Here is a 20,000-nt window from a genome sequence, read left to right as displayed (position 1 = left end):
TTACTACGAAATTACGTCCATCTTCCCTCAGAAGGACATCAAGAAGGGCAATGGACTTGTTGATATCTCCAGTCTCATCGCAGACACATAAAGAGCTAATTTCTTTCATTGCCGTAGGTGAAAGGAAAGAATATCTGAAGTTCATGATTCAAGTCTGAAATGCAGACAGCGCGTGAAAAGAGTTATCATTTCTTCAAGCGGGGACAGAAAGGTTATGTAAACTGGCTTCCTTTTCCTTTTGTACTTTCCAATAATTCCCCTAAAAGTCTGTATCAGATTTCGTACAGTATCTCACATTGGAAGTCGACTCCGACGCTGATTTGCTTTCGCACCTTTAGTCTTATCTGAGCCAGTTCTGTTCCAGTCCCCGGGCTTCTAAAATACACTTGGAATGAACCCAGGCAAACTTATAAAAATAAAGAAATCAGCAAAAAAAACCAAAAAAAACCCTCTCTGCTATCTCTAAACTTTTCCATTTCCCCATTCCCTGTCCCGTGTTGACCCCCATGTGAACCTATAGACGCAGGCATCCTTCTCTCTCTTAGTCTCCCTGACCCAGCTCATAATTGAGGTGAATGCAGTGTGGGCACAGTTGTGGTGGAGGAGGGGGAAAAAAGAAGACAAAACAGATCTGTAATTCTAAGCAAAAAAGTTCCTTAAGCTTTTTAAAAGATATATCTGATTCCCTCTGGTGAATTAACTTGCAGGAAGGGAGATGGAGAGAGAGAGAGATAGAGAGAGGATGAGGCAGAAGGGGTTAAAAGTTTGTACCTTTTCCTAGTGAAGGGAGAGTAACGGACAGGGACATGCAGTGAGAGAGAGACACAGCGACAGACTGAGGAAGAGAGAGAAGCGAGAGAGAGAGAGAGAGAGGCCGAACAGGAAAGACACACAAAGGTTGAGAGAAGGTGCCTCAGTGTGAACCAGAGAGTTTAAGTGTGGCCTTCGGGAGGCTGAGGAAGGTAATGAAATTCTGTCCAATGCATAATTAAAACAGGCTACTGCGCTGACCTGGTGTGTGTGTGTGTGTGTGTGTGTGTGTGTGTGTGCGTGCTAACCTGTCCTCTGACCCCCCCCCCCCCCTTCCATCTAGTGCCGTTGAGTCCAGCGAGGAACCTTCGTTTCTCTGACGTGGACCACAGCTCCGCCCGCCTGAACTGGGACTCCGCCTCCCGGAAGGTCAACCACTACCGCGTCATGTACGTCAAGACTGACGGAATACAGACCAACGAGGTGAGAGGACACACAAACAATAATCCAATCGGGCATACTGTAGCAGCGTGTGTTGTTTTCTAGTTCCACTGAAAAATCGCCCATTCATTTTTCTCAAGAGAGATTTACAAAAACATTTAGAATGAAGCCATCCAGGATCCTGCTGAATCATGACCATAAAGGGTATTTTGTAGGGTATAAATGTAGCATATCGTATAATTAAATATCCAAATCTTATTTTTCACAGAATCAAAGGGTTTTTTGGTCACGATTCACCTCCATCTCTATCCGCATGCACAAATTCACACATTGATGTGTGTATGGGTCTGTCCTTTTTTTACACACCCACCGCAGAGAGAGGGAGAGAGAAAAAGAGCATGCGAACTAGAGAAAGGAAGCGAGGGTGGCTATTTCACTTTTTTATTTCAGAGTATACAATGTATAATAGGTTGGCATGCTACGGAAATGGTCCATCTTCCTAGCCTTGATGTGGAATGTTCAGTTTTAGAATGTTGCAAACCTCTGTTTTGGGGACCACAGTTTTCTGCTGAAAGTGGTTGCAAGTTTCAACTTGGCTCTTTGTGACAAGCACGGTTTCATCTCATCACGGAGCTTTGGTCTGAATCAGAAGAGGCACATAGTAGTCTACACACCCTCTCCAGACAAACAGTGGGGGTTGGCAGTGAAAGTAGGACTTTCTAGGACACCTGCAGTGCACATTAAGAATTACTGACTAAATTGAGAAAATGGGTGAAAATCTAAAAGTCCTCAACACAGTTTATTTTTCTTAGCTCCACTTGTTTTTGTTCATTGCTTCAATGTTTCGATCCTGCTGGATCTTCCTCAGTGGAACTTTTGGACTTTATTGGGTAAGCTGGGTAAGATAGGATAATTATGCATGCATTGCGATTTGAAAATTAAATATGATCAAAGTGTGTCCATCAAATGCCGATACAATCTTGTCAGATGTTTTGTCAGAAAACGCACCGATAGCCTTCCCCTACTTGCCTACTTTCTAGGACACTATCAGACAAGAGAGAAATTCCTAAAATGAAAATGTCAAACACATGCTTGTTTAGACAGGTGCCGTCAAAAAACAGCAGTGTGAATGTACAGAAAACACAGTAGGATTCACCCACTGTGGAACAAAGTTATTATGGACCACTGGAGAGAGGATCCGCACAACCACAGGCCTCTCCGTCAATAAGAGCCAAGGTTATGTAGACCATGTGTGTTTCTCCATCAGTAGGTTATGTAGACCATGTGTGTTTCTCCACCAGTGGGCCACAGACTACCAACTGCTTACAGAGCGGAACGATGTTGTGATACCGCATGCTAGCTTATGACTTCAAAGAGAACCTTAAGATGTGGATGCCAAGCAAAACCTCAGATTTACACTGCCACACACTTACAGTTATAGGCCTGTCACAATTATTACATAATCGCCAAACTGCAAAGTTCAGTCAGATAACTCACAAATAGCTACGTATCATTTTATAGCAATTCTTTTTGCATAATCATAATCGTTTCCATGTTGAAAAGATTTTCATACATTTTCAAAAAATTGCAGAAATGGGCAGTGCGACACCCTATAAGCTTGTAGATCAGCTATTTCTGCTATTTGTCAAATTTAAGTCATTTCTTTGTATACTTACCTGTAAATTATTTGTTATTTATGCCCCGTGCATTTCTTTTACGAAGCCTAAAAAGGCAAATTTTCATTCACAATGTCCCAATGATCAATGCCATAAACACAATTAAATTGGAATTGGAATTATTTTCATGGCAATTAGTCGTCAATTGAAATGTTGTAATCGTGACATCCCTAGACACAGTGACAGAAGATGGGTGTCTGTGAGTCTGAATGATCGTGACTATCTGTGGGTTTTAAGTGGCTGACGTGATCACGTCTCTCTGCACACAGGTGGATGTTGGCCGAGTGACCACGTGGATGCTGAGGAACCTGACCTCTCTGACGGAGTACACGGTGGCCATCTTTGCTGTCTACGACGAGGGCCAGGCCGAGCCCCTGACCGAGAGCTTCACTACAAGTAGGACTTCATGAAAAAACACTGCTGGATTCCATTACATTTTCAATGTTTTTTTTGCTTCGTTTTGTAAAGTGTGTGTGTGTGTGTGTGTGTGTGTGTGTGTGTGTGTGTGTGTGTGTGTGTGTGTGTGTGTGTGTGTGTGTGTGTGTGTGTGTGTGTGTGTGTGTGTGTGTGTGTGTGTGTGTGTGTGTGTGTGTGTGTGCGTGTGCGTGTGCGTGTGCGTGTGCGTGTGCGTGTGCGTGTGCGTGTGCGTGTGCGTGTGCGTGTGCGTGTGCGTGTGCGTGTGCGCGTGCGTGCTTGCTTGCGTAGAGCCTGTTCCAGACCCATTGGACCTGAAAAGCAGTGACATCTCCACAGAGAGCTTCCGGGTGTCGTGGACACACGCTGCCTCTGACGTGGTGCTCTACAAACTTACATGGACTCCCACCAAGGGAGGTGACGCCAAGGAGGTATAGGGACCTGTGTGTGTGTGTGTGTGTGTGTGTGTGTGTGTGTGTGTGTGTGTGTGCCATCTATAGGTTGTTTGTCCAGACCTATGTGTGTGTTTTAACAATATGTACACTACAGATACTGTAAGATCAATGTTAAAAAGCCAGAATCGTGGCCCAGGCGGCTGGCGTAGCCGTCTGGGCACCTTGGCGTATTCCAGTCTGGCAGTGTGCCGTGGGTTCGACTCCCGGCCTTTACTGCGTGTCACCCCCCCCCATCTCTATCTACCCATTTCCTGTCAGCCTACTGTATACCTATCCCTCTATAAAAAAGAAAATAAAGGCGAAAGTCTGTCTGTCTGTCTGTCTGTCTGTCTGTCTGTAAGGAGGTCTAAAAAAAAAAGTAGTTGTGATGCAACTAGGCATACATTTAGCATTTAGCAACCTCTCCTGGACAGTCTTTAGTGAATGGGAACCTCAACAGCTATGTTTGTGTCTTTCCTAGCCAGTCTTTAGTGAATGGGAACCTCAACAGATATGTTTCTGTGTCTCCTAGCCAGTCTTTAGTGAATGGGAACCTCAACAGATATGTTTCTGTGTCTCCTAGCCAGTCTTTAGTGAATGGGAACCTCAACAGATATGTTTCTGTGTCTCCTGGCCAGTCTTTAGTGAATGGGAACCTCAACAGAGATATGTTTCTGTGTCTCCTGGCCAGTCTTTAGTGAATGGGAACCTCAACAGGTACCTGATAACAGGACTCAGACCCTCTACAGAGTACGAGGTCACCCTGACTGCCATCTACGGTGACGAGTCGGAGAGTGACGAAGTATTCATCGTAGAGTCCACAGGTAAAACATGCATGTGTACACTATTAATGCTACCCAGTCAGCCTATTATTTCATCCATTAAAGGTGTCTACTGTCTGCACACTGCTGCGTTTTTCAGGCAAGGACCTTTAGACCCGAGGCCTTCTAAATCAGTATGCTTTCCTGCTTTAATGGGTTAATGGGTTAATTAATTATTATTCAGTTAATTAACAATTACTTGTTAATTACTTCAACACATCAAGCATTTAACTGAATGATTGATGCCACAACAGTGTCACGGTTGACGACAGGTGTCAATCATTAATTTGTTAGGTAACTGAATACTGTATCATTCAATGTATGAATTACTTTTCCAAAGATGTATTTATTTGAGCTTATTTGATCAGTAAGCTATAGTTCCAAAACATTTCCATATGAAAAAAGTACACTGTACTAGTACTTAATTCACTTCAATGACATATTTGCTTTTCTGCTTTACTTTTAGTTGCCAGAACAACTACTATTGCTACCACCACAACGACTACAGCAGGTAGGTCAATCCTTCATGACTTTATGTGAATGTACTAATGTACTATATGAAGGCTGTTCATACAGTATGTAAACGAAAAATATACAGGAGTAGCGTAATGCTAATGCTAATAATGTTACATCATCTCTTTATCATCATCACCTCTCTTCTGTGTCTACGGTCCCTCAGTTCTTACATCCTCACACTTCTTGTTCACTTTTCATTTGTATTATTGTAATGTAATTAAGCACTACAGTATACGAATACCAAGAATAGCCGATCTATAGATTTCAAAATGTAATACCCACTGAACACCGGGAACTTCGTTCCTTCGTTCTTCTGCCATCCCGAATTAGATTATTAGATTTCCGTTGTGTTTCTGTTTATATTTCTGACGGGAAACCCCCTCCTCTCCAGCTCCTAAGTACGGGGTGAAGAACATGCAGATTGGGGACGAGACCACGTTCAGTCTGCAGGTGTCCTGGCAGATGGCCGACACCAGGAACGTGCGAAACTACCGCCTGACCTACATCACGTCCAGGGGAGACCGCGCCGAGGAGACGGTACACACACACAGAGAGAGAGAGAGAGAGTGTGTGTGTGTGTGTGTGTGTGTGTGTGTGTGTGTGTGTGTGTGTGTGTGTGTGTGTGTGCGCGCGCGTGCACGCGTGCACGTGCGTGTGTGTGCGTGCGCATGGTACTCATGTGTTGTGTTCATGTGAACTTATGTGTGCAGATAAATAGAAAGAAATGTAGAAGCAGAGGAATGTTAAAAATGTGACGAAATAGGGAGGTGGAGGAAGAGAGGACAGCCTGGAGAGGAATAGAGAGACAATAGACCTTCAGGGAGAAAGAATGACAACAATCACGCTGGACCTTCACCACCACTGTCAATCTCAACAGAGCTCAAGACGGAGAGAAACAGAGAGAGGGGGAGGGGGCATTGTGGAAATGGAGAGGAGCGAGGGGGACGGAGAAAGCGCCAACACATTGTCGGGCCCTCAAACACAGAGCAACAGATGAGAGAAGGGGAGTAAGGAGACACTTTCACTTTAGAATGACAGTGCTTTGGACTCTGGAGTCTCAGTCAAAGAAAGTACAGAGACAGGAGAGAGACCCGGAGAAATGAAAAGAAGAGAAGGGGTGGTGAAGAGAGAGACAGATGAAAAAATTGACTGGCGTTGGAGAGAGGAAATGATGATGGCACATGAAAGGATGGACGGATGGAGAAACGGTGAGGAGGACATAGGGAACTGATGACTGGACTGATGTAAGGAAGAGGTATTGTAGAGAGCGATGACAACAATGGCTGTCCTTCTGACTATGAGCAACAGAGAGAGAGGAAGTTGAGGAAGGCAGATGCAGAGAGATACAATAATGAGTGCAGGGCCACTATAGATTCTTAGAAGAAACGGTATAGTAGAGAGGTTGGGGGAGTGAGAGAGAGAATAACAAACCACTACAAATCTCCAGACTTTGGAGGGGTGGATGGAGACTAGACTGAGAGGAGGTGAGATAGAGAGAGCATAGGTGGGAACAATGGACGGCCTTCAGTCGATGGAATTGGAAGGAGGAATGCAGAGAGAGTGGTAAGGAGAGTAGACAGACAGATGCATTCAAACAAGACATTTCAAACAATGACAGAATGTCTGAAATGTGCGTTTCATTATGCATGCGGCTCTTTTGAAATGTGCGCATGGACACACAGATTTTTTATAAACATTTTTGCAAGTATGAATTCATGTGGTGTGTGTGTGTGTGTGTGTGTGTGTGTGTGTGTGTGTGTGTGTGTGTGTGTGTGTGTGTGTGTGTGTGTGTGTGTGTGTGTGTGTGTGTGTGTGCGCGCGCGCGTGCGGGCGGGCGGGCGGGCGTGAGCGCACAGCTCAGAACAATAATTCCATCTCACCGAGGGCTGGACGGGGGCTTCTTCATGGAATCAAGTGTCCTGCTGCTCAAACTATTGGCTCGTTAAATGAGATGCCTTATCTAATTGGGAACAGCTGTGGGTTGTTTCTGGCATTGCCATTTGCTTATGAATTGTCGAGCTCACCGCAGAGACAACGGCAACTAGTTAGGTGTCTCAGAAGAAAGAAAGGGAAAAAAAACAACTGGCAAGCTTGCTTCACTGCCTCTTTTAATTTCAAAAGTGAGTGTAGCTTGGTATTGACTGCAGTCACATTTTGTTATGAATTATAATGGACTGCCATTGAATTTTTTTGAATTTGTCATATGAAAGCAGGGAATCATAGCATAGCATAGAGTAATGTCTTGCAGAAAACAACGAGTTGAGAAAACATAATAATATTTATTTCAGACATGCTCTAGTATGTGAAGAGTCTGCTATTAGTTTTGGATAATATATAAATAAATTCAGTTTTTCTCCTCTGGTGAAAAGCTGGAGGTTGCACAATGGCAGGCTATATATACGTACATACACACAGTATTATATTATAGATTTTTTCCGTACAGGCTGTTCAGTGGTCTGTGAATCTGCAGGTCAAATGGGTGCATGATTATGGATATAAACTGCATGGTAGGCCTACATGGTAAATATGGACATTTTCTTTTTCTTCTTTTTTTGCATTTCTGCTGCCACCTTCTTGAGTGCATGCTGTTATTTTGTTGTCAAGTTGGATAACGGTATTAGTGAAAAATGACCACATCATCTCCATAGACTCTCCATTGGAATTTAGCTGACAAAAATCTTGAATTTAAATGAGCTTGTTACGAATGGGAGAGTGGGTGGTACTTTACTGAAACTGAAAGTGCTGGACAAACTACGCATCTCGAAAGTGCAAAGTTGGGTTGTTGTTAAATTAATAAATACTTAAAATTAATAAGTACATTAATACATCATATTACTAAGAAGCAGGGCATGGTTATAGCATAACCCGGGTGGGTTCGAATGTCGCGGGACAGGCCTCGGCTGTTAAGATCCCATAACTCGGAGGGACTGTGCAGGGATTGGTCCTAGTTGGTTGATACAACAGCTGGGCAACAGCTGGTGTGGCTTCTTTCTCGAGTCACTTCTTCTCAAACAGCATACCTAATTACTTACCTGACTAGCTATCAATAGCTAAGGATTCGACAGAGGAGTCACACAGTTATTATTCTATGAGAAGAAAGGCTGCCGCACCTCAGCCAAACGAGGCAAGCCTGGTGTGTCACAGGAGCAGGACAACATGTGGTAATACATATAAATAATGAATGGCGTTTCAATGCTACTGCATCTACCTCAGAGTCATAAGGAAGATGCAGTACCATCAAAACATCAGTCATTATTGATTTGTATTACAACTTAATAAAGGATTAACAACAACATCAGCAAGGATGCACAAACATTGCTCATTATTCACGATAATTAATTGAGAATTGTTTGACTGCTGGCAACAGCCATGTTTATATCATTAAAATCATCTCAAGCATTTGTGCACTCAAAAAGTTTAGGGCACTTTTTGAGTGCACAAATGCTTGAGATTTTAATTTTGTGAACAAAAGCTGGGTCTACTAAGGGCAAAACGTTTTACATACATAAACAAACAACTCATACCACTATGATTATATGTATAATTGATTCAGTGAAGCATTTTCACCTGATATCTGGAACTCATCCCACAAAGTTATACAATTTAAAAGGCACTTGAAGGTAGGCAGGTGAAGCTAACTCGTAGTGACTGAGCTTTTTGGGGTGTTCATTGTTCACATACCAATTCAAACAGGGCTGTGACACAAGAATTCACAGAAGTCCCATTAGTTGCCCAATATTCTGATAAAAGGTCAGATAAACCAATGTTGCCTGGCAACAAATATTGTTCTCTCCGGCTAACTGGGTTATGGCCATAATGGCTTGGCAGCACAATCTAGTTCGAGCAAGTGAAAACGAAAAAAGAAAGAAGAAAAACGGAATCACTGGAGAGTTAAAACAGTCCCAGATCGTTTAACGTGACAACTTCCTTTAGACGTAGGGCTTTTTCCTGCTATATAGAGCCTCACGGCAACAGCTTAACTCGATAATAATAGCTAGGTTGGACGGTTTTTCTGACCATTAAAAATGAATCTGAAGCGCTAGATGGGGTGGTATAAGGGTAGTGATACTTTACAGAGCCTGACATTATGTACAGGTACTGTACATCATTTTTAAAAAGTAAAATGCAATTTTAAGGTGGTGATTGCCTAGGGGTTGTTAGAGCGCGCACACACACACACACACACACACACACACACACACACACACACACACACACACACACACACATTGCACTTCAGTCTGATATTAAGCTAGCAAGACAACAATAATACTAATATATACGAAATTCCCCTCTGTCAGGTGAAAAGAAGCAGCTTGGACTCCTCATGCATAGAAGGAGGCATGAGGTCAGTCCGCTGCCCCCCCAGGTTGGCAGAGGAAGTGTAGCGCCCAGGATTACATTAGATAATTGGCACTGGGTGAAAAAGAAAACTGGGTTACAAAATCGTGGGATAAAAAATTAAAGTAAAAAAAAATATATATATATATATATATATATACTAATACTAATAACTCACAATTCACAATGTGGAAAAAAAGGTCTTGTGTAAGAACGTTAGATATTTGTGTACCTTGACTTATCCTTCTGGAGTCCTCCGAGTTCCAGCCTTGTACTCACAGGGATCAAACTTAACATTCTCAGGCCACAGGCGTATCCCGTCCAAAAGTAAATTGGCTTTCGAAAGCGCATAAATACTTTATGAGTCAGCGTTCACATTCAGAAAGTAGATGGTTGGTCTTGTTCAGCCTGGCTGGTTCCAGCTGGTCTGTTTTTTAGAGGGTTGCTGCTATTTTCATCAGGGCAGGCCAAAATTGATTTGCCACGACCCAATGTGTTGGACTGCCTGAATAACAAGTCTGTAAGGTGCGTTTTCTCTTTTTTTTTGTAGTGTTTTTGCCTACCTATTTTTGATGGGCGCTAGCCCTTACTATGTCCAGTGTGTGTAAACACAAACATTGTCCTAACACAAACATTAAATGCCATTGACAATGGCAATTGTTTGTGTAAACACAAACATTGAAGACGACGGTGAGGACGCAAATTCTAATTGGCCGGAATGAGATTATGTATTATGATGTGTGATGATAAGAGCACCCCTCACTCATTTCAGAATGTATATTGAAATGAGAGGCAGATGCATGCAGGAAGACAGGGAGAGACAGGTGCATGGGTGAGGAGGAAAGGATGGAAAAAGGAGACATGGAAAGTGTGAATGCAGGAAAAACAGAATGTTTTCGGTCTGTCAGACAAAGAAAAGAGACAGGCAGAGTTAGAGACAAAGTGGCAGGTTGGAGAGAGAGAGAGAAGGGGAGCTGAGAGACCAAATGAAAGGGCAAGAGATATGGAACAGAGAGTCTAAAATGAAAAACAATAATAAACATGGGATGAAGCCGACAAGAGCTGCATGGTGAAATTCCAGCCAAAATTCTCACATGTCTCCCCCCTGCTCCGCTCCCTCCACTGGCTCCCGGTCGCTGCCCGCACAGAATACAAAACTCTGATGCTGGCATTCAAAGCAACCAAAGGTATGGCTCCCCCATATCTTGCAAGTATGATTGAACCCTACAAACCCTCCCGCGCACTCAGATCAGCCAACGCAGGGAAGCTGGAAGTACCCTCACTAAAAACGCCGGGACAACGCTCCACACGTCCCAAACTCTTCTCCCTTCTGGCTCCAAAACTGTGGAATGCACTTCCCATTGCAGTCAGAACTGCAGCATCACTCCCAATCTTCCGCCGTAGTCTGAAAACCCACCTTTTCAGACTCCATCATGGCCCATAGCACTTACCCTACCCCCTTAGATAGCATTTCTGTAGACTTAGATAGCATTAAAAAAGCGCTATAAAAATGCAATCCATTATAATTATTACTAAGTAGTTGAGAGATCTAAATGTGCCTCGCCTAGACATTTAGATTGAAACACCAGGAAAGTCGGAAGTAGTAATCTTCCATTATCGCGCCTCCATCGGTTTTGTCAGAAACGCTTTTTTCTGAGCTCCTAACATCGACGTCCTGTATAGTCACTGTGGATGGAGCCTAAATTCGGAGATAAACGCTACTAAATATCGTGCTTATAATGCGAGTGAATGGAGGGGAAACATTTGAATGGCCCACCATAGCAGACGCAACCGTTACATAGCGACAGGGAAGCGTCCATACGATAGATAGTCTGTATCCAGAAACGTGAAAAACACGTAAAAAACACATAAACGGCACAAATCGGCATACGAAAAAAATCACCATTACACCACTGCTTATATTATGTATACATCACTGCGTATATTTAATAAATGAATGGGTAAAGCTTAATCTTCAATTTATTCAACTGCTTGGCTGTAATATGTAGGACAGCAGGGCAGCAGGGGGTGAACATATATATTATACGTTTAGAACCTGAGTGAGTTAGCAGGGACAGAGTAGTTGAGTAACTCTTCCCCTTTAGCACGCTAATTGACTGACAGAGAAACTACTTAGACACAATTAATCTCCTGACCTCCCGACCTGCCACGTCAGTGCAGTCACTATCACTCCCAGCTGAACTTCTATCTTACCAAGGGAACTTGGTCGGTTGCCAGAGTCCATCCTACTTATCTGACAGGGGGACACAAAAGTGGCTAAAAAACTGATTGCAGGAAATATCAATTTAGGCATTTAGCAGACGCTCTTAATCGAGCGAAAGATTGGGAGTGATGCTGCAGTTCTGACTGCAACGGGAAGTGCATTCCACAGTTTTGGAGCCAGAAGGGAGAAGACTTTGGGACGTGTGGCGTGTTGTCCCGGCGTTTTTATTGAGGGTACTTCCAGCTTCCCTGCTGGAAGTATCACGTCCTTAGAATACGCTCTACTGTGTGCATGGATGACTATGACTTGCTTTTCTGATATTTACACATTTATTGAACTTTTTCATCTATTGCATTTGACAAGATGACAAGTTGACGTGCAAAGCATTCATTGCATCAAATCCTGTCAATGCAAATAATCAATAATGACAGAGCCAGGCAGATCTGTCACCACTCCTGTGAATGAGACTCTTAGGGTTATTTTGGGGAAACGGGTGAACCAGCATGAACTTTGAGTATTTTCTGGACTGTAGAAGCTCTGAGTAATAGGCACAGCAAAGTGACGATGTGGGCTGCATTATGCTGAATATATAATCAGTGGGTGTGTTGCAGGTGGATTCAATCATGACTAATGAAACACTTGCTTTTCATTGCCTTTAAGAGCAGTGCTCAGCTCAACAGAATACTGCTGATGTAAATGTAATTTCTCCCCACGAAACTGATGCGTCCTCGTGTGGGAGTTGCAGAGTCATCAACGACAGACCAAGAGCAGATGATGTAAAATGATATACAGTATAGGGAGTTAATATATTCAGCAAATACAAATGTCACTGGTTTTATGAGAAGTGTTTCTCCGTCAAACAAGTTAATTCACTCCATTCTTAATCACCCAATTTTGTGGTTGGACGACGGACACAAATGATTTCTGCACACAACGTCATATCTTATCTAACTATAAATGCACCAAATCTCTGTACGTCTGTAATCCACGTAACTCGAGAACCGTTCACCCCACCGACTTCAAATTCGACAGAAGCGCTTCACACCACCACAGGGAGTGCAATGCCCGTTGTCGAGTCAGCACAAAAGCCTCTGCCCGGGCTCTGGACACAGACAGATGGGTGAAACGGGTACTCTGACACGGGTACAACAGGTATTGCATAGCCGGGTGGAGCATGGATTTGCAACTTCCATCGTTACCGACTCAGTCGGGCACCGGTCTAGTAAAATAAAGTTCAGGGTCCGATTTCAGTCTCCTTTTACGTAGTACGCACTGCGTGAAAAGAGGAGTTAACGGGCAATTATGGGCACTAGATTTTCCCGTAAACCTCAACTTTAGCAGGCATATACAGTAATATACGGTAAATATAGAGGTGTGATGGTACAATTCGGGAGTTTGTTGGAAAGTTTAACGGGAGTATTCCATGCTTTTTGCGCAGTGACGTTCAAGTGGACATACTACGTATTATATTTGACCCTGTGCAGTACTTTTTGGTGTTGGTGTGTGTGTACCCGTCTGTGTGACCTGTCCATGACAAACATTGTATGGGGCTGGTATGCTCTGAGCATGCTACCAGTACACTGGACTAAAGGCACAAATCTGTGAGGAGTCTGCAGGATTCTCTAGCTGTGTATATGCTCATTCTGCCTTCTAAATCAGTACACAGAGTTTATCTGCTATTTTTAGCCAACGTAAAAATCTGAAATGGTTTTAATGGTTTACAAAGATTTGGGTTCAATGATTTGAACCCAAATCATTGATCATTGAAACGGAACATGACATTACACAGTGTAATAATCCATCTATTGTCAAGCCTTTTAGGCCTGCCTTCAATATTCTCAGTGCATGTCGGATGCCAACAGTTTTGGATGTAATCACTGTCGTGTGAGTGAGAATGCATTAAAACATGTTAAAATATGTGTTCCAGCATGAAACAGACGAGCATAAAGCGGGTTTGTGTGAGACATCTGATCTGTCTGGGTGTGCCTCCACAAACTAGTCTTCCCTAGTCTGCCTTTCCTGCTACAAAAATTGTAGTGTTGATTTGTCAACACACTATTGCACCTATTCTCCCACACTGGCACAGCGAGTCCCCAAAATACAGAAAACACGGCACTTCGCCTCAACCACGCCACATGCTTCACGCCAATCCAGCTGCTTCACGCCAACTCCTGCTGGCCCAAAATAGGGCCCTTAGTCTTGTTTTCTCCTTTCTAAAGTGTCATGGCCTGCACCGAGCCAATGTCACCTTTGTAAACTATTATTTTCACATCATGTATATGACTTCATGGGTGTTGTATGTGTCATGACTCATGACATTACCTAAATGAGATATAAAACATATCGCGTGTGTGTGATAATTGAGATAATGGCCGGCAGTGGCTCAGGGGTAGAGTGGCTGGATGGGAACCGCGAGCTTCCCAGTTTGATCCCAGTTTCCCCGAGAGTTACAGTAGTGTCGAAGTGTCCTTGTGCAAGACTCTGAACCCCTAATTGCTCCCGATGTGCAGGTTAGTGCCTTGCATGGTTTCCTCCGCCATCTGTGTATGAATGTGCGCTATAGAAATGCACCATATAGCATTTAAGATATTTGGTGTGTGTGGAGGGGGTCCAACTATAGTAGTACAGCTGCAACACATTTGCTAAAAATATGGGGTTTAAGTGGATAAACGTTGGCTAAAAGCAGATACCGGTAACCAACTATTATCGTGAACCTGTCTTTTCCATTCCAGAGGACAGTTCCTACTGGCCAAACCAGCCTGCTGTTGCAGCCTCTCCTTTCGGACACGGAGTACAAAGTGTCAGTCACACCTGTGTACCAAGACAAGGATGGACCCAGTGTGACACGAGTGGGACACACACGTAAGAACAACCTTTTGACATTTCATACTCTTTCTTTGGAGCAGTTCATTTAGTCATTTCTTTGTTTACTTACTCTTTCATTCTTTCATCCATACTCAAATATATTCTTTTGCCTCATATAATTTAAAATGGGCTGCCATGTACAATCACAGCCTTCAACTACTGGAAAGCTGTGGCAAAGACTCAAAGAGCCTTTCCCATGCTCTTCCACTGCCCAGTGAAACTGGAAACCTACAACCTTCCAGTCATAGCCTTCTTCTCTGACCCCGTCACACACTGGGGTTATCTATCTATCCTACTCCATTGCCACCCACCATGTGTTAGATGTAATCGTTCAGGTGAAGAACTATAAAATTCTCGTCTGCAGAAATATCACCTTGAAATCTCTCACTCTCTCCCCCCCATTCTTGTCCCTCTGTCTGGCAAATGTGCTATTGAGAAAAAAAAGCAATCTCAGTAAAAGAAGCAGTGTCCACTGGTGGACTGACATTTACTTAATCTGAGATATAGCGTTGTGCTGTATGGGTCTCACAGGTTACTGTCATACGGTATGTAAGGGAAGGAAAAGAGAGGAAAGCAAGTATTGGAAGGAAGGAAGGAAGGAAGTGACATTCCTGTGCCACAGAGAATCAGAAAGAGGTGGATGAAGAATTAAGTACTGCACATAATAAGTCAAACTGAAATCACAAATGGAATATAATAATAATTATTATTAATGTTATGAATACTTAATAATGAATTAATAATGGAAATTGTTAGTAAAATAAAATCTTGCTGAGGGAGAAAAGTTAAGTAAATTGATGTGTGTACTGTGTATGCATTCATGCAATGTGTTTGTGTGTAAAAGTCAAGCTCCAGCTCATGTTTTTGTCTTATATTACAAACTGTCTAACGAACCAAACCCCTCATTATAAAGAAAAACTAACAGTAGAAGTTCAGTCATACGAGAAACGATGTTGATTATTTATCTTGTTCAAGCTGCCTTGGTAGTGCTGTCGCCTCACAGCTAGAAGGTCCTGGGTTCGATTCCCACTCGGGACGCTGTGGGTGCTGGCGGCGTGTTTCCTCCTCCGCATCATCAGTGCCCATACCCGAAGGCTGGGTTGGCAAAAGGGCCTTTCTGTGTGGAGTTTGCATGTTCTCCCCGTGTCCCCTAGGGTAGGTACCCTCACAAAAAACATGCAGTAATCCTGGTCACTAAACTGCCTCCCCCTGGCCAGCCGGGGCGCCTGATGGAGGGGAAAGGAACTGGTTGGAATAACGTGTTCCTTCCACGTGCTACGTCCAACCAGGGAAACTCCCCCCTGTCAGGTGTAAAGGAGCAACTTGGACACTCAGGCATGAAGGAAGCATGAGTTCAAGTCCGTTGCTCTCCCCTTGTCTCCCATATATGGGGACTATAGGTTGGTGGAGGGTGTGTAGAGCCCAGGATCACATTAGATGATTGACACAAGGGTGAAAAATGGGTTACAAAATCGTGGAATAAAAAAAATAAAGAAAAAAGACAAAACACTAAAACCACTAAAACCTAAAATGTAGGACTATACCATACCTCAGTGGTTCCCAAACTGGTGACATATTATGCCAATATATGGCAATTATATGCAGAATATAGCCTATGCTGCATATATATGCCATATTCAGGTTCATATAATATATGCACATATTATGTGTGTATAATATATAGGAAATATATAGCTTATGTAATTTTTATTTCCATAATTTCCATATATTAATATTTCCATGGTCAGCTAGGTCAGGAGGTAACAGGGGGTGCATGACCAAAAAGGTTTTGGTTGTGACATACCTTATAATTTTAAACGCTCAGGGTCCAAATCGATGTTACATCTTAAACGCCTGGGCTGCTACAGTATTTGGAAAAATATGGTAGGATATTATGGGATACCATATATAGTCAAATACCAGCTGTACCAGACTTATCCCACTATAAATGCACTGTAATGTACGTAACTCGAGAACCGTTTGACCCACCGACATTCGACACACGCGTTCCACACCCCCACAGGGAGTGCAGTGCCAGGTCGAGTTGGTCGAACCCACGGTTCTCCAGAACCATCACAAAAGGCTCTGTCAGGCTCTGCCAGTGGGCCTAATGAGGCCAACTCCTTTCACCTGGGCCAGGCTCTGCCAGTGGGCCTAATGAGGCCAACTCCTTTCACCTGTGCAATTTCCAGCCTCTGCCTCATCCAATTGAGGCTCAACCAATCAGGCTCTGCCAGTGGGCCCAATTGATTGCCAAGTACACTTTTCAGTTTGCAGTCTTCACACACACACACACACACACACACACACACACACACACACACACACACACACACACACACAGGCACACAGGCACATACACAGATCACAGTTAAAACGGGTGCTATGGCAATGTATATCATTAGGTTCCCAAGTTGCATCGTTCCCAAGTAGGCCAGTGGCCGACTGCGACGGGCACGTCCCAACAATGAGATAAGTGTAAGGAAATTGAATGGTGCGCCTTTACTGTAGATGCTAATGAATTCCTCTGCCTCCACCACCTCATCCTGCATTCCCAAAACAAACATCACATATTCAGCAGGGAAGTCACATTTACATTCTCCTTCATCTTTTCTGTCCTCGCCAGTCTCATCCCTCCCTCCCTCCGTGCAACGCATCACACACACATTAGCAGGCACTAATGACATTGTCTGCTCCGAAACGGCAGGCCACAGGCGGCCCGGCCGTGATGGATGACGCCTGTTAGCAAGTGAGGGATGAGCCGATCACTGAGGGACGGATGACAGCCGATGTAGAGAGAGGACGATTGGGGGGGACTTTAGCCGGCGAATTGAGGAAGGGATAATGTGACAGAGCAGAGAGCACAATCAGGGGATTTGAACCTATGGAGTCACATTATGGGGGGGGACGGGGGGGGACGGACGATGATGGTCTCCCCGTCATTGTTAGCGAGTGAGTAATGAGGCGGTCGTTGGGAGAGGAATAGCAACGAGAGTAGTGAGGGCGAGCTGTGGTTTTCTAGGCGAACCGGAATGGGAAGTGAAGATGTGTGTGACAGATCCGTCTCTATAATCTTGGGATTTGAACCTACGGGGTTACATTAAATTGATGGTTCCTCGCAGCTTGTGGGGCGTCGGGGTGAGGACATTACTCAGAGGGAGGTGGCGTAGACTAGAGTGTGTAGATGCTGTAGGACTGCTGGGGGTTTAGAGGGGAATGATGTGATGGAAGAGCAGTGCAATATAGGGAAGCCGAACCTTAAGCTGAATTTGTATGCAGTTGCGTGCCGGTGTCGCTCACCGAAAGTGGACGATCTATAAACACACAACCCACCATGGCACAACGCGTTGAGAGCTTGTATATCGGATATTTTTGGCAACTATAGTCAACTTTAGTAGACATGTATGCCAAGCAGCCCTTCATGAAATTGCCATGAAGGTTTCAAATGATGGTTGATGAGGCATGGCCAAAGAAATGACAGACAATATTGATGTATTATTTGGGTATTTTGAGGTGTATAAATTATGACAGAATGACAGAATAGCCACTTCTGAGAATTATAGGAGACCATGTCAAGAGAATGACAGCATTGCAACAGTGGATGACAAAGGGGCAGTTAAGATGGACAGAATATCCACAATCTTTAGCTGGGGATTTGAAACCCATGATATGTTGTGGGATGCAGAAAAATGCAGACAGGCGGTGTACAATGCCTGGATGCTCCAATGGCTCAAGCTGTCTTTGTGCACACAACATAATGGGCATGCAACCAAACGTCCTGGGTTTGGATCTTGACTCATGGGCCAGATGCATTGCACCCCCCCCCACGTTGATCACTCGACTTACATTGAGTGTCTAACTTGTCAACTTGTTCACCTGTCATAAGCATTGTATGTGAAATATGCCGGTACATCATCAATCATCTGTCTCACAGATAATATATTTTCCCCTTTTCGCTCTGTTTTGACTGTTTATTTCCTCGTGTGGATTTTGACCTGCTTTTCCCGTATTTGTTTGTTGTCTCTCTTGTGCTCTCCTGTTCACTCCAGCCCTCTCCAGTTCTCTTCTATTTTTGGTTCCTTTCATTTCGCTCCTCTGCTCTTCAACTCTGAATGACTCAGCGATTCATATTGTATGCCTCCATCTCCACTTTTCACTTAATCTTGTTGTCTCCCTTGTTTCTCTCTCTACCTCCCAATTCACACTCTCAGAAGCTAGGTTTGATGTCTACCCGGTATATCATTTCTTTGGGGCATTGCATTTGTTGACTGCGGATCATGCCTACTCTGATCCTGCTAAAAGTCTGTTAAATGTCTACAATTTTTATCCCCCCCCCCCTTCTCTCTCTCTCTCTCTCTCTCTCTCTCTCTCTCTCTCTCTCTCTCTCTCTCTCTCTCTCTCTCTCTCTCTCTCTCTCTCTCTGTCTGACCTCCCCCTGCCATCCCTATCTCCCTGACATTTCCCACCTACCCTCCTTCTGTCCTTATCTCCCTGGCCCTCCCCTAATACTCTCTGTCTGTCTCTCTCTCTCCTTCTCTGTCTATGCCCGTGCACAGTGCCTCTGTCGGCTCCGAGGAACCTGCGCGTGTCCGATGAATGGTACAACAGGTTCAGGATCAGCTGGGATGTTCCTCCGTCTCCCACGATGGGCTACAGGGTTGTGTATCAGCCGGTGTCTGGTAAATAACACCCATACACCTACTATGTGTATATACAGTATATACCTACACCTCACCTGTACAATGTATACAGTACATGCACAAGCAGACTACAGTGATGTACACGCACGCGCACGCGCACGCACACACACACACACACACACACACACACACACACACACACACACACACACACACACACACACACACACACACACACACACAAACTTCAGTTACGCATTGTGATCTTGTAGATATTTTCAAAAGATTGTTTATACATACACAATGTACTATATATTTTAAGCCGATACTTTTGTACTTTTACTCAAGTACATTTTGAATACAGGACTTTAACTTGTATATTGCAGTATTCATACTTTTTCTTAAGTAAAAGACGTGAATAGGTTTTTTTCCACCCCCGTCTACTCCATTAACCCCGTCCCTCCCCACTCCACAGCTCCTGGTCCGGCGCTGGAGACGTTTGTGGGTGAAGACGTCAGCACCATGCTGATCGTCAACCTGCTGAGTGGGACAGAGTACAGCGTGAAGGTCATCGCCTCCTACACCACCGGCACCAGCGACGCCCTCGCCGGCAAGGCCAAGACACGTGAGTCTGCTGTCCGTCCACTCCGCATTTCACATGGAGCTATTGAGTTATTGATTGAATACATTGAGGTCCTCCTGTGTATTCAATTCATAAACATGGCACAAAAATGTCACCAAAATCCATATCATCAACAAATATAGAACACAACCTTCGGGAAAAATGCATTGGGATTCATTTCCTGGGCCAATCGTTGTTCTGAAAGGGGGAGGGACTGCGACGCTCTATAGCTTCTGTTGGCGGTCGTGTTCCTCGT

At 44.0% G+C, this 20,000-nt stretch overlaps 1 protein-coding gene across 5 annotated transcripts in view; it reads left to right on the top strand.

The window, feature by feature from the left end:
• Window positions 1-20,000, top strand: part of col14a1b (collagen, type XIV, alpha 1b) — a 160,524-nt gene that overhangs the window by 85,421 nt on the left and 55,103 nt on the right. For all 5 annotated transcript variants that reach the window (XM_080788267.1, XM_080788265.1, XM_080788264.1 and 2 more), the window contains 9 exons: window positions 1,094-1,233; window positions 3,137-3,263; window positions 3,573-3,712; window positions 4,407-4,539; window positions 5,003-5,047; window positions 5,444-5,589; window positions 14,350-14,479; window positions 19,039-19,161; window positions 19,598-19,747. In XM_080788267.1, the coding sequence (XP_080644393.1) occupies window positions 1,094-1,233; window positions 3,137-3,263; window positions 3,573-3,712; window positions 4,407-4,539; window positions 5,003-5,047; window positions 5,444-5,589; window positions 14,350-14,479; window positions 19,039-19,161; window positions 19,598-19,747 (1,134 nt within the window). The remainder of the gene's footprint in view (window positions 1-1,093; window positions 1,234-3,136; window positions 3,264-3,572; window positions 3,713-4,406; window positions 4,540-5,002; window positions 5,048-5,443; window positions 5,590-14,349; window positions 14,480-19,038; window positions 19,162-19,597; window positions 19,748-20,000) is intronic.

The sequence above is a fragment of the Protomyctophum bolini genome, assembly GCF_963924005.1.
Source record: "Protomyctophum bolini genome assembly, chromosome: 17".
Lineage (NCBI taxonomy): Eukaryota > Metazoa > Chordata > Actinopteri > Myctophiformes > Myctophidae > Protomyctophum > Protomyctophum bolini.
This window is presented reverse-complemented; position numbering and strand designations above follow the sequence as displayed.